The sequence below is a fragment of the Squalius cephalus genome (genome assembly GCF_949319135.1).
Source record: "Squalius cephalus genome assembly, chromosome: 5".
Lineage (NCBI taxonomy): Eukaryota > Metazoa > Chordata > Actinopteri > Cypriniformes > Leuciscidae > Squalius > Squalius cephalus.
The window spans coordinates 35,612,664-35,625,653 of record NC_137126.1 but is presented as its reverse complement, the minus strand read 5'-3'; the positions used below and the strand labels follow the sequence as shown (position 1 = coordinate 35,625,653).

The following is a 12,990-nucleotide window of genomic DNA, read 5'->3' as shown; positions in this document are numbered from 1 at the left end:
ATCTCTCTGAAGATAGATTAAACTTTTTAAAAAACTTAATCGACCATTAGGGAAATCAATCACTGCTAGCAAAACTGAATGAAAATGAAGAAATGTATGCAATCTTTAGTTTCAACACTTCCATCCATCCATTCATCCATCCAGTATCTTACTGTACCAGTTAAGGATAAAACAATTTGATAGTGTCAGTGTCTCATGTCACTTATCATGCCATTCTCAGTATCAGACAGAATAATACAATATAAATATAAATTTAAATGTATATTTAAAGATGAAATGTACATTTTATGTATAATAATTTATAATAGTTTGATATAATTATAGAACACTATATTTATAGAAAAACTATATATAATATAATACTTTTTATGTATTTCCATCTAGTTAGACTGTATTAATTAGGGATAAGCATTTTGATAATTTTGTCTCATGCCACCTATCCTGCCATTTATTAGTATGAGACAGAATAATCAAATATTTATTTATTTTTATAAACTATTATAATTAATGAACAATTGTAGACTTTTTTTATGTACACAAAAATAATGTATTTTATCAGTGCTCCTTAATATCTTGGCATTGAGATATAGCTCTGCTTAGCAATAACCTTCCATTATGTGAAAAAAGAACCTGCATCTATGTGCTTCTCAAGGGCCGGAGCATTTGAATCCCTTCAATAGGCAATCACATCAAAGCTGCTCACAATCATCAAAATAGCCGCAGCACAAGCAAACAAACCAAATCAACTGCATGATTCTTACCTCACACGGGGGCCATTGCGTAGCGGCTCTCGAATGGTACGTCCGGGCAGTGTGCGGCGGTTAGCCGTAGAATAATCAGGCTCTAGGTCGTACGCCTCTTCGTCGTCTGGGCCGAGACTGCGGCGGTCATCTTCCAGGCCATAGGGTTCAGGCTGGAAGCGCTCAGGCTGAGAACGATTAAGATCCACGGTGCTACTTCCCATAGGGACTTGAGGCTGGGCCACATGGCCATAGTCTTCCTTGCGGATGGGGAGAGTGTAGCTGTTCTCAGGCCGGTATCCACCGGTGGGCATGTACGGCCGATAGGGCCTGTAGTTGACTCCGCGTGAGAGACTTCCGTAGTTCTCGGGCATGTCTCCATATCCATCGTGAAGGCCGTAATGGCGAAACTGACTGTCTGGAGTGTCATTGTAGGAGTCGCTGTAATTGTTGTAAGAGCGTGTGAGGGTGGAAGTGGCCTGGGGTGTGATGAAGCGCTCGCCGTTCTTCATGTAACGCCGATCAATGGAGTCGGTGTAGCTCCCCAGTGGAGATGAGCCCTCTGGAAGAGGAAGACCGTCGGGACCCATTGGCACCTGTCGAACCGTCCGTGTTGTCACTGTCTTGACCATCTTAGTGACCTAAGATGATGCAAAAAATGCAACAGAATCAGTTTGTGTCAGAAGTGAAGGTTTGTGCTTTTTATGCAGAGTGAGTCTAGAGTGAGTCGTTCCCTGTCTTAAATGCCTTATGCAGGATTAGGGCCATTCAAAATGAAGCCATTATGTCAGATTGCTCAAATCATAGCAGCCAAAACAACCACAGGCATTTATGAGTGAAATGTAGCACACTGACTTAGTGGTCTAACATCAGCAGGGAAGTGGGTGTCACACTGTGAGCTGGCTGAGTAGCAGTAAAATGACTGAAGATCTTTTCCAGTCCCTTAAAATGCTTTGTGTTCATCAGTAATGAAACAGCTGGAACTGAAAATATATGGACACATTTCAACAACATTCTCAGTAGTCGTTACAAAGTTTCTCATCATAAAGAAAACTTTGCTATCAGTTTAGTTTTCCTAGGACCAGCTTTATTTACTAGTTAAACTAAGAGACTAAGGGTATGTTTTGCTACAGAAAACATTTTAAATGCTACATTACTGCTACAGGAATTTTCAGCTTGTCATCACTTGTCAACCTGAAGTTCTCTTCAGTTATAATCTTGGAAAACAAAATAAATAAATACATTTAAATACACTGCTGTTTAAAAGTTTGGGATCAGCAATGTAAGTAAATATGATCAACTTTTTTACTAAACAAGGGACTTTTAAACACACTCCTTTGAGGAACCTTACAAAGGAAACCACTACCACATACAGTATGTTACTAAGAGAGAGCAGCGTACTGTATACTGTATGACAACGCTAAATCAATCAACATAAGAACTGCCACAAGACTACATGGGATCTAAATGGTGTTCTAGTTCTCTGTGTCTATCACTGGGCATTGACGTCTTTATGACTCAACTTAAATAAATCACTATTCCCCTCTGAGTGTTAATCCAGTCCCTTATTCTACAAAAATGTCTGCCTGTCAAGAGGATGGAGTGCTGCTGCTGCTGAAGGTTCAATGCTGATACAGAAACCAATTTGCTGCTCAGTGAATTCGGCAGAGCAATTAATTGGCTATTTTGTCCATGGCTGTAAATTCATCTTGGAAATTAATGAGCTTGATAAAAATTAATCGTCATTGAAGATGAACCATGACTGCTTGAATTTGTGTGTGAGCCCTTACAAGCCACATGGCCAGTTGTCAGTGTGTAATATCTCAAGGGATGTGTCTATGTCTATAGAGGTCTGTTACCACAAAAAGAGTCACAAATATTCACATTTGTATACTCCAGTGTAAGTTTTACCAATGGGGTACACAGCTATTTTGGTGAGCTGCTGTTGATTTTGACAAACGGATAGACAAGATAAATGCAGCAATCATGAAATTTAAAAAACCATGTCAATTTAATTGGGGGAAGTCATCTGAACTACTGTACTGTTTGCAAGTATGCATTTACACTCGATTGCATTATCCAACTGTATTCATAAGGTGAATTACATATGTAGCTGTAAGACTGACTGTCTGCACTCCTACTGGTTGTTGCCAGTGTTGCTTCTCTGTTGCATCGCCAATTGTCTCTGTTGCTCATGCCGTCCCAACTTTAAGCTGCGCCATCTCTACAAATCGCTGTCAGTGTGAACACTCCTTAACACCCACACATGAGGTTAACATATATTATGTGAAAACATACACCAATCTCTTTTAAAGTCAACCTATAAAAATTTGCTTGAAAAAATAGTTATAGTTCTTATTGTGAATGAATAACGTGAATGTGATTTGCTGCCGCACATTGCTTCAAATATATAAAAAAATAAAATAACTACTTGTTCTTCTCCTGAAACAAATTTTCTTGCTTATTGAAATATCATGCTTAATTGTGTTTATTTAGAAAAAAACTGGTGAAAAACATGCATTTTTACTCAATTAATTTACATATTACAGTATGTATATAAAAATTATTATTTTATTTTTTTACATAAAATGAATCGCAAGCAGCATTTCATGTTGATTTTAAAAGGGTTATTAAAAATTGAATGTGAAACATGGGCAAGTTTAAAAGGTAGAAGAACACTGAGGCTTATATTTAGACTAAGCTTAACCACCAAGGCTACTGTTGCCTCTAATGAAAGGTGTCTATCTACAGCAATGGCTGTTTACACTAATGTTTGCCTGTTAAAAGGTGCATGCAGGCGTCATGGCCATAGATTTTACAGTTCTATAAGGGTTTTATGATCTCCCTGGTATTTAGTTTTACAGACCACTGCCACACCAGCTGTGGGTTACAGACACAGTTAGTGAGTTGAAAGACGGGAGGCAGAGATGTCGACCAAAAGCACTCTTTACTGGTTTTGTTTCAGATGGTGTAGATGGAGGAATGGGAGTAGATGGTTTGGACTGGGTCAGGACCACTGGCTGGAAGGTTCGTCGTGTGATGGTTTTAACCACTTTGGTCACCTACAGTGAAAGTATGTCAGTTCAGGAAGCATTAGTCAGAAAAGGATATAGTATTGATAGAAATGTTAAGCCTTGTAAGAATGAAAGGAAAACAGTTAAATGAAAGCCTGTTTAAAAAAAAAAAAAATTGGACTCTTCCCATGAAGCCTCGTAAATAGTCCAGAATATTCCAAAACACAAACTGGGCCAGAGAATTAATTTCAATATGAATTATCTGGCTAAACAAGAAAACATGAGAATGCCTTTGAGACAAAATATTTTTATTGTCTCATTTTGTCCTTCACAAAAGAGTAATTTCAGCATTTAATTGAATGTTCCTCTAGCTGGACGATTTCCAAAAGGAGAAAACACAGAAGCAGAGAAAGACGCATACGAGAGAAACACATTATTTTATCTGAGGCTTCTACATGGAAACTGTTTTTTTTTCTTTAAACTAAAAGAATGGCAATAATATTTCATTCATGTTATTTATTTAATATTCAATATTCTTTCATTAATAATATTTTTCTTATTCTTTATAAATTATGTTTTGGCTATTCATAGATACAATTATAAGTAATCTTTGAGTCAGTTTGTAATGTTTCTAGTCTATAATCTACTCATTCTAATCTACTACTATAATCTATACAATTATAGAATCCCTATCAATATGTATAAACATTTTCACTATTCTAAAATAACCCTGCAAAGTTAATTTGTACACCAATGGATGAAAATAAAGGCAGCAAAATGATGCCTTCATAAGCAGTATACAGTATGTCTACAGGTATGTCTGTATTCAATGTTTCAACATCCTGTCAACTAAAGTGCCTTCCTCTAGTCGGTTTTTGTTCTGTAAGCACAGGATTATGGGGTAAATTTATGCTGCCTACGATATCCCACAATGCTGTGTATGCGATTCAATGGTGGAAAGAATAAAAATGGCATCTGATGAAGCATATGAATGAATCAATTCATCAATATCCATTTTTAAATATTTTTCAAATAATTCCATTTCTACTATGCTCCGATCAGGATTTTTGTAGCCAATACCGACCACTGATTTCTTGTCATCATGATCGGCCAATACCGATCCCGATCATTCAACATTGTTCGATTGATCTTGACACATCGTTCATCCATACCTACCATACCCGAGATCCTAATACAAATGTTTTGCAAAGTTACAAAGCAGAATGTGGCGCAAAAGCCGGTCTAGTTTGCATGCACGTCAGCGGCAACTTTTTTCGGTTTTATGTTGCATTCAAATTGCGATCGGTTTGTGAGATCGGACAAATTTAGAGACTACCGATCAAGTCAGAGAATGTGATTATCGGCCGATACCGATCTGCGGCCGATCGATCGGAGCATCCCTAATTTCTACAAAGAAATAAGCAGTGCAGTCGTAATATTTCCTTGGGTATCTCTGGATGAATTTGTTTAAGAGCATTAGATAAGATGTTATGGTGCCAATTTCTTTAGGAAGTACATTTATGCTGACTGTGAACATAAGTTTCAAACACATCCAGGAAGTAATAGAGCGCTAGGATTTTGCTCTCGAGTCTCGACCCAGAGCTATTTATCCTACACTGGCTGGAGGTGATGTATTTACGTGACTATAAGCTTGTCTCCACAACCCCCATATCAGCTGAAACACACTAACATGTGACAGAAGGACCCATACATCTGTGCACACATACACCTCACAAACTGTGATGTTATTCCTTTGTGTGCTTCATAAGTTTGGCCGTGTGTGAGCGGTCTAATGGTGAGAAACAGTGCAGCAGTAAGATCATTCTTTACCCTTCAATTCCCTCCACTATGTATCAACAGTCATTTGTGTTACACTGCAGAACAGGGCTGTTTCTATGTGCACATTGGTTAATGCTTGTGCATGCATATAGCTGTTTATTTTTTATATGTGATATGGGTTGTACACTTTACATGATCCTTTTCTCATAAGTGTACATGCCCTTTGCAGAATATGTAATATGTTTAGCATTTTTAAAAAGTAAGAGAGAGCTGTTTAATTTGTACTGCCCAGAAGAAGTGAGATAGAAGGAGTGGCAGATATTTTCTTCCATATTGTGACGTACATATAAGTGAAATTGATAATCGAAAAAGAAAACAAATGTAGGGGAGAAAACTCGGTTCCATCTGTTATTGATTGGATGGAGGCAGATCTGAATGCGAGCTTGCAACTGATTGTAAGAATGGAATGGGGTTTAAGTGGGCTAAATAATTGGAGACTGGTTATGACATTTTGATTAAAAAATGAAAAAGGAATCAAATTAAACATACATGGTTGAATCAGTTGCAACAAATTCAATGTGATGCATTTAGAAAATAGAGAGTGCGAATTTTATTTCATGCCGAGTGTGAATTTTATTTCATGCCGACTTTTAAGTATAAATCAAAAAAACTGATAACACAAATCTTGTTCAAAAGTTTAAATACTGCACCTAACAATATGCCAAAACAGCTTTCTTCTCAAGTTACTAACTTTGCTCATTCAATTTGGTGTAACCACAGCTTCATCAGGGCAGTATTTCATTTAAAAAAGGGAAATTTGCATGATCCCTTCAAATTTAAAAAAATGATAGACATATAGCAGAATCTGCAAGGGGAATGTAAACCTACGATTACGAACAGGACAGTAGCAGTAAAGGGCGTTAAGAGGTGACCGCTCTGCCAATTGAAGCTTTATGCAGTGATTTCACACCAGCGCTGAGATGCTATGCATTGTTGAGCTTCAATGGGCACAAATAATGGTGACTGGCGTGTGTGAGAAAGCTTATGTGAGAGAGAGATTTTAACTCACCTTCATATTAGTCACATTGTCCTTTTATAAACAACAAAACAAAAGTAAAGGGGAATCAAGATTGTGTGGCTTACAAAAGTACAACATAAATGGTTTGATCTAAACAGAGCTACTGCTATAACTGTGTGCTAAATTTCTCTTTTGCATATCAGGAGCAACATTTTCATATGTTGAATTCTTTCAACTTTCCAGCCTAGACTATAGCTAAATGCTCTCTCGGGTTGAAAACAGCTGTGTGTGACTGGTAAAGAGGCACTAGTCTGTTAATCTCTTTGTCTCATCACTAAAGAGCTGATTGGCTAAACCCACTGACTACTGTAAACCACATCAACACCTTCCACTAATCTGGACAAAAGGTTTTTACCAGGAGGTGCTATTTTTTACTTAAACTTGATAATTGAAATAAAATAAAATGTAAATAATTAGATGAAAACGTAAACTTACAAAAACTTAATAAAGTTAGAAATGTTGCTTTGTTAACTAACTGAAATAAAATAAGTTGAATTGACATAATAAAATTACTAAAACTGAAATAAAATCATTTTAAACTAAATAGAAATATTTAAAAAAGACAAATAAGAATGGCAAAAAACATAACAAAACTACTAAAACTAACTAAAATTGAAAAAAATGCAATACATGTAACCTCAAAATATAAATAAACACCATAATACTAAAAGAACACCGTTTTAAACAAAATACTGATTTTTTTAAATGTAAAAACCGTTATTTCTTCTATAATTCCACATTTACAATGCATGATATATACAGTGATTTCTGATATTAAGTAAGACTACTTTTTAAGTCTTTTGTTAAATATAAAACAGCTCTTAGAGGGAGATTTTTGCCTGATAAACTTGAGGTAATGTAAATAAAACAGAAATGTAAGTTGCTGTAAATAAATGTAAATGTACTGTGAGATACTGTAAGCATAAATGAGCATTTGCATAGCTAATAATAACATAATATGTAAACAAAGATATTTCTAAAATGTGGCAGTTGTAAGCAGGAGTACCTTTGTCTCTGTGCGGCGTGTAGTTCCGTCCTCTGAGGTAACCACAGAAACACGAGAGGTGGGTGTGCCGGGGTCTTCCTCTATAGTGACAGTCTCCTCCACAACCTCCTGGGGCTCCTGCATCATGGCCAGTGATGTCTGGTTGCTGGGGCTCTGCTCCTGTGGGACAAGCAGAGGGCGGTGGTTCAATGTCAAATGTCACTCCTGTGGGATTAGCTGGGCATTCAAGGAAACCTTTTTACAGATTTAAATTATAGATGAGGGAATATTTGAATTTTGGTAAACCTTTCTACATGTAAGAAAGCAAATATGACTCACTCATTAACTTTAACCCTAAACCAAACTTTTCAGTGATGTCCGTCTCAAAACAAAAGCAACACATTTTGTATGTAATTAAACTTTTGGAAACTTAAGTAATATTTCAGGTTGTTATATATGATAACAAATACATGCAAACACATATACATACAGTACATACACCTGACCTGACCATGTTTTGCTTAAGTGTTTTTTTCTTTAATTGCTAATGTGACCTTTATACACCACAGACTGAACAAAATTAAGTATTGCTTGGTAATTGGTTGACATAAATTGGTATTATTTAATTGTGTACTTAAATTTAACAGCTGACAGCTATTAGACCTAATTCATTTAAGAGACAGTCTAACAGAAGGATGGACAAAACCAGTTAAATATCAATTGATTTGATAAACTGTAGTGAATAAACTGTGATAATGTGAGAGATGTAGAGGGTGTCTATATATAAATATATAGAGGTTGGTTCAAAATAACATTTATTTGAAATAGAAATCTAGGCTTGTCACCTGTTTTTAAAATTTAAGCCATGAAATAATAAAGGCTTTTTATATTTATCTAAAAACTAATATTCAAGTGACTTGGATTGTTTTTTCTTATGAGTGAAATCTTTTGTAATAAAAATATAAATATAACTCTTTATGTAAAAGTCTTCACTGTCAGTTGTGTGTACACAACATGTACTGTATTATGCAACAAAAACAGAATTATATTATATTATATTATATTATAGAGCGAGTTGAATCTTCAGGGACAGGGTACAATAATGCTTGAGAGAGAAGAAACAGAACACCCCTGAGACCTTGTGTTATCAGACAAGGTAAATAAACAACAAACAAACAATCAAAAGTCCTGAAGCTAGTACTTGCTTCAAATGAAAATATGAAGCAAAGGTGGTTGAGGCAACTGTAAATGACACAGAAAGAAACAACAGCAAACATTGAGGGAACAATCAGACTGGGGAGAACTGTGTGTGTGTGTGTGTGTGTGTGTGTGTGTGTGTGTGTGTGTGTGTGTGTGTGTGTGTGTGTGTGTGTGTGTGTGTGTGTGTGTGTGTGTGTGTGTGTTGGCAGCAGCACAGGGGGGCTGATGAGGGATGATGCCAGAGGTAGCCATTTGTTTTCCATCCATCTTTGAAGGCATTAACGAGTAGGCAGTTTTTCATTGATTAGCATAGCGGAAGGCTTCAAAGTCTGTGGCAGGCCAAATTGATCCGTAGCCCATCTCACTAATCATTGACTTCTAGCTTTTCATGTGTCAGTATCATTCCTCTGCGTTGGCAGTTTGAGCGGCTGCCTGTCCAACCTCAGAACTGCATTCTTCTAAGAGAAACTGAAGTCAAAAGAAACTTTTTCTTCCTTCTGGAGTGATTTCGTTTTAATTGTTCCATTAATTGGTCTAAGACAGGGGTGTCAGTATAAGTGAATTGACTGAAACCGATGATTGATGAGGATAAAAACATCTTATCTGAAGTGCCTCGCTCCTAATAGCTGAGTGCCACATGGATTATGCAGGCGTACCACACAGAAACAAAGCTTTGATTAACTTTCTGACAGCCAAGAAGCAAGCTTGAGCAGAATACAATATGAGAAAGTAATGAGATACTTTTAAAAAGCCTATTAGCTCCCTTGTGAAAGCACAGATAAATATGGCTCTTTTCAACATGAATTTTTTAAATAGGAATCATGGCATAACATGAGAAATGGACACTAAATGTGTCTGTTTCTAAATGGCCTTATGTTAATAGGAATTGAAACTGGGTCTTGGTTCTTCACATATGTTGGTTGCACCTCTTGGTCATTTCTTGGCAGCCTGAAGGGAGATTTGTATACAATTACAAAATCTATATTGAGATTTGGTTTAGTTCTCAGACTAATACATTTTTAATTATTTTATAAAATTCTTGTAACTGTCCATTATTTGTAAATCATTAAAATTGAAATTTACAAGATTTTTTTTATTAAAATCCATTAAGGGATCATTTCCATACTGAAGGACAGCTGTGAAAAGCTGTGAAGACTAAAATAAATTCCAATGTTGTTATCTCTGGGGACATTATTGGTTAAATTATCATGAAACGGAGGCTACATCAAAGGTCGTCTCATAAAACTCTCTGCTCGGAGGAGGATACTCTTGGGAGCAGCTTCAGAGAGGCCAACGATCACTTTGTAGGAGCTACAGAGTTCAGAAGCTCAGCAGAAGAGTGTTTAAGACAAATAGGAGTGAAAAGATGTTTACGGGAAATAAATTAATTCTCTATTGCATCCAAAGTAAAAAGCATCAGATATTGTACATCACTGTCCTGTTGTCCACTGAAAACATGAAGAGAACGTATCATGAATATAAAAATATACACACTTTTTTTCATAGTGTATAAAAAACTGCTGGTGAAAAATACTAAAATACTTTATTATTTAATACACAACATACATTCTCTGAAATTAAGTCTTGACATCCGATGAGGTTTTGCTTCTAAACTAAACTGACCTTGTTTTTCAGGATGTTCAGATATTCTTGCCGGAAAACAAGATCCACATGCTGAATTGGTTTTCTCTTTTTTACATTTTCTACAAATCCTTAAAACCACTGATAGATATTTTTTGTTCTACTACAAAAGTTCCTCACATTTGAACCTCATGATCAGCACAGCACTGGCCCTTACCCAAACCCTAGAAATATACAGAAACAAAATCAGATCTGTGGGAGAGCTGGAGCCAGATGTAGTTTATTTACAGTATAAAAATAAACACCTGACCCTGACATCAATACCTTTCAGGATACACACAGTATGCAAAACAGTTTCATGTTCACCAGCCATCCATGAAGTTTATTTTCCCAGTGAAAATTACCTTTAAATGATGGGGCATAAACCCATAAAAAAATCCTACAGCACTCATGAGCACGTTTTTTTGTGCAAAAAAGTCTCCTCAGTCAGCCGGACAGAGATTTTGTCAGGGTTCTGTCACTTCTGTCTAGTTTATTTCTTGGTTTTGTGACAGAGCTCTGACACTCCTGTTTTGTCATGTCTTTGTGTGGGCGCGCGGCTTCGAGCGTTCTCTTGCCTGTATGCCTTGTTACATGTGCGGGGCGTGGTGTTTGGATCCCGGCACATCTGTCTAGTTTGGTTTCGGTTCTGTGTCGGGATTCGGACATTCATGCTCCGCGTGTTTGTCCTCTGTTGTGAGCGCACAGGATGAGCTCACGCTCGTTCTCGTGCGCTCTGTCTTGTCAGGTGAGTGTGCGGTTTCGAGTTCGCTCTGGCCATACACTCTTCTGTCCACGTGTGTTGTGTTTTATGTAGCACGTGGTTCGTGTTTACATCGGCCGTATACTTTCACGTCATGTTTTGTTTTGTGCTGTGTAGCACACAGCTTGCGTTTTCCACTAGCTGTGTGCTTTCATGTTGTCATGTTCTATGTGAACACGTGGCTTATGAGTGTTCTCATTGGCTGCATGTTCATGTCTCGTTTTGTGTGAACAAATGGCTTGCGATTTGTTTTACTGGCTATGTGCTTGTGTTTTTGTCATGTTTGGTGTGAGCACATGGCTTGTCATGTATGTTTTCTTGTGCCATGTGCTCTCCTGTCCATTGTCTAACCCCGCCCATCTTGTTACCTGATTATTGTTTCATTTACCCCACCTGTCCTCCCTCGTTACCTGCTTTGTTTGCTCTCCCTATTTATTCTCCTTGTGTTTTCAGACCTGTGCTGGAGCGTTCATTAAATAAAAGAGTTAATGATAATTTGTCAGTGTTTACAGGAGAAATGTTGGCCATTCTTTTAGCCCTTGAGTGGGTAGAAAAAAATAAGCCAAGTAAAGTGTTAATAGGGTCAGTTTCAAGAAGTGCGATAGTTTCAAAAACTGCAAGACAGGACATTATGTTGGAAATAGCCCAAACGGTTTACAGATTCAATAAAGTAGGAGTAATAGTGAAATTTATCTGGACTCCAGAGCATATATTGATAGGAGTTGGAAATTAATTGGCAGACAAATATGCAAAAAGTGAAAAAAAAAAAAAAAAAACAGAGGTAAATATGGCAGGAAATTATAGTAAGGCGGAAGTTAAAAGCATAATCAAAGGATTTTTTTAATATATATATATTTATTTTGTAGTGGGTAAAGTAGGCTATTTTGATCCACACTCCATTTCAGAAGGTGGCGGTAATGCACACTAAAAAGTTGTTTGCCAACTGCCATTAAAAATCAGTAGAAGTAGTCCTGTGCTGGTTCGTCGTTGTAACTTTACCCTGTTATGTTCCTCCTGTGTGTTGTCCAGTCCAGTCAGTGTTGTTTTCCCCCTCGGGGTAGTTTTTGTTTGTATTTTGTTTTATTTTTATTATTAATAAAAAGCCATTGTTTCCTGCACTTGAGTCCTCGCAACCCAAAACCTGACAGATATAGCTCAAAGACAGGCTGAGGATTTTGCCACCAACCTGAGCATCATTCAGTGGTGTCTTTATCACGGATGATCCGTGTCGCATGGGGGAAATCTGCTGCCACAGATAGCAGCTTTTCCTTTATGACAACTATTACACAGGTGAACTCCTGAACCCCGCATCACGTTTGTGTGTTTATGCGAGTGTGCTAGCATATAGCATGTCTCACAGAATTGAGACGGGAGTTTCTGGGCAACCCTGCGGGCTTCAGAAAATGATTTAAGATGTTCTAATTTAAGAAAGAAAGGAACACCTACAGTAAAACTCCTTTCTTCCAGACAAAGACAGTAGACTGATGATAGTTAGGGCATGTCTAATACATTACCCAAAGATTTCTTTACACTTCTTTCTAAGTTATACATGTAGTAAATACTTTAACAAACAACTCTCTGAGCATTGAGAACAGATTAAAAGCTGTGGGAGAGTCAGTTGTTCCTTAGCAAAATTAACTTTGTTAAGGAAACAAGTTAGAGAAAGAACAAGAGCGCAGTTCACCAAGAGTTTCACCAAGGCCTTTTTATGAGTGTTATATCACGTTTCAAAACCTCTTGTGTTGAATCTGCACATAATTAAGGGTTTGGTAATTGCACAGCATGGTTTCTTATGCAAAAGAAATACCAGG

The 12,990-nt window shown here is 37.1% G+C and overlaps 1 protein-coding gene across 50 annotated transcripts in view; it reads right to left on the bottom strand.

The window, feature by feature from the left end:
• Nucleotides 1-12,990, bottom strand: part of arvcfb (ARVCF delta catenin family member b) — a 198,877-nt gene that overhangs the window by 64,935 nt on the left and 120,952 nt on the right. For 17 of the 50 annotated variants that reach the window (XM_079870303.1, XM_079870328.1, XM_079870310.1 and 14 more), the window contains 4 exons: nucleotides 7,618-7,776; nucleotides 6,603-6,623; nucleotides 3,692-3,802; nucleotides 762-1,381 (listed from right to left, as the gene is read on the bottom strand). In XM_079870303.1, coding sequence (XP_079726429.1) covers nucleotides 762-1,381; nucleotides 3,692-3,802; nucleotides 6,603-6,623; nucleotides 7,618-7,776 — 911 coding nt within the window. The remainder of the gene's footprint in view (nucleotides 1-761; nucleotides 1,382-3,691; nucleotides 3,803-6,602; nucleotides 6,624-7,617; nucleotides 7,777-12,990) is intronic. The other 33 variants (XM_079870339.1, XM_079870347.1, XM_079870342.1 and 30 more) reach the window with 2 other exon arrangements.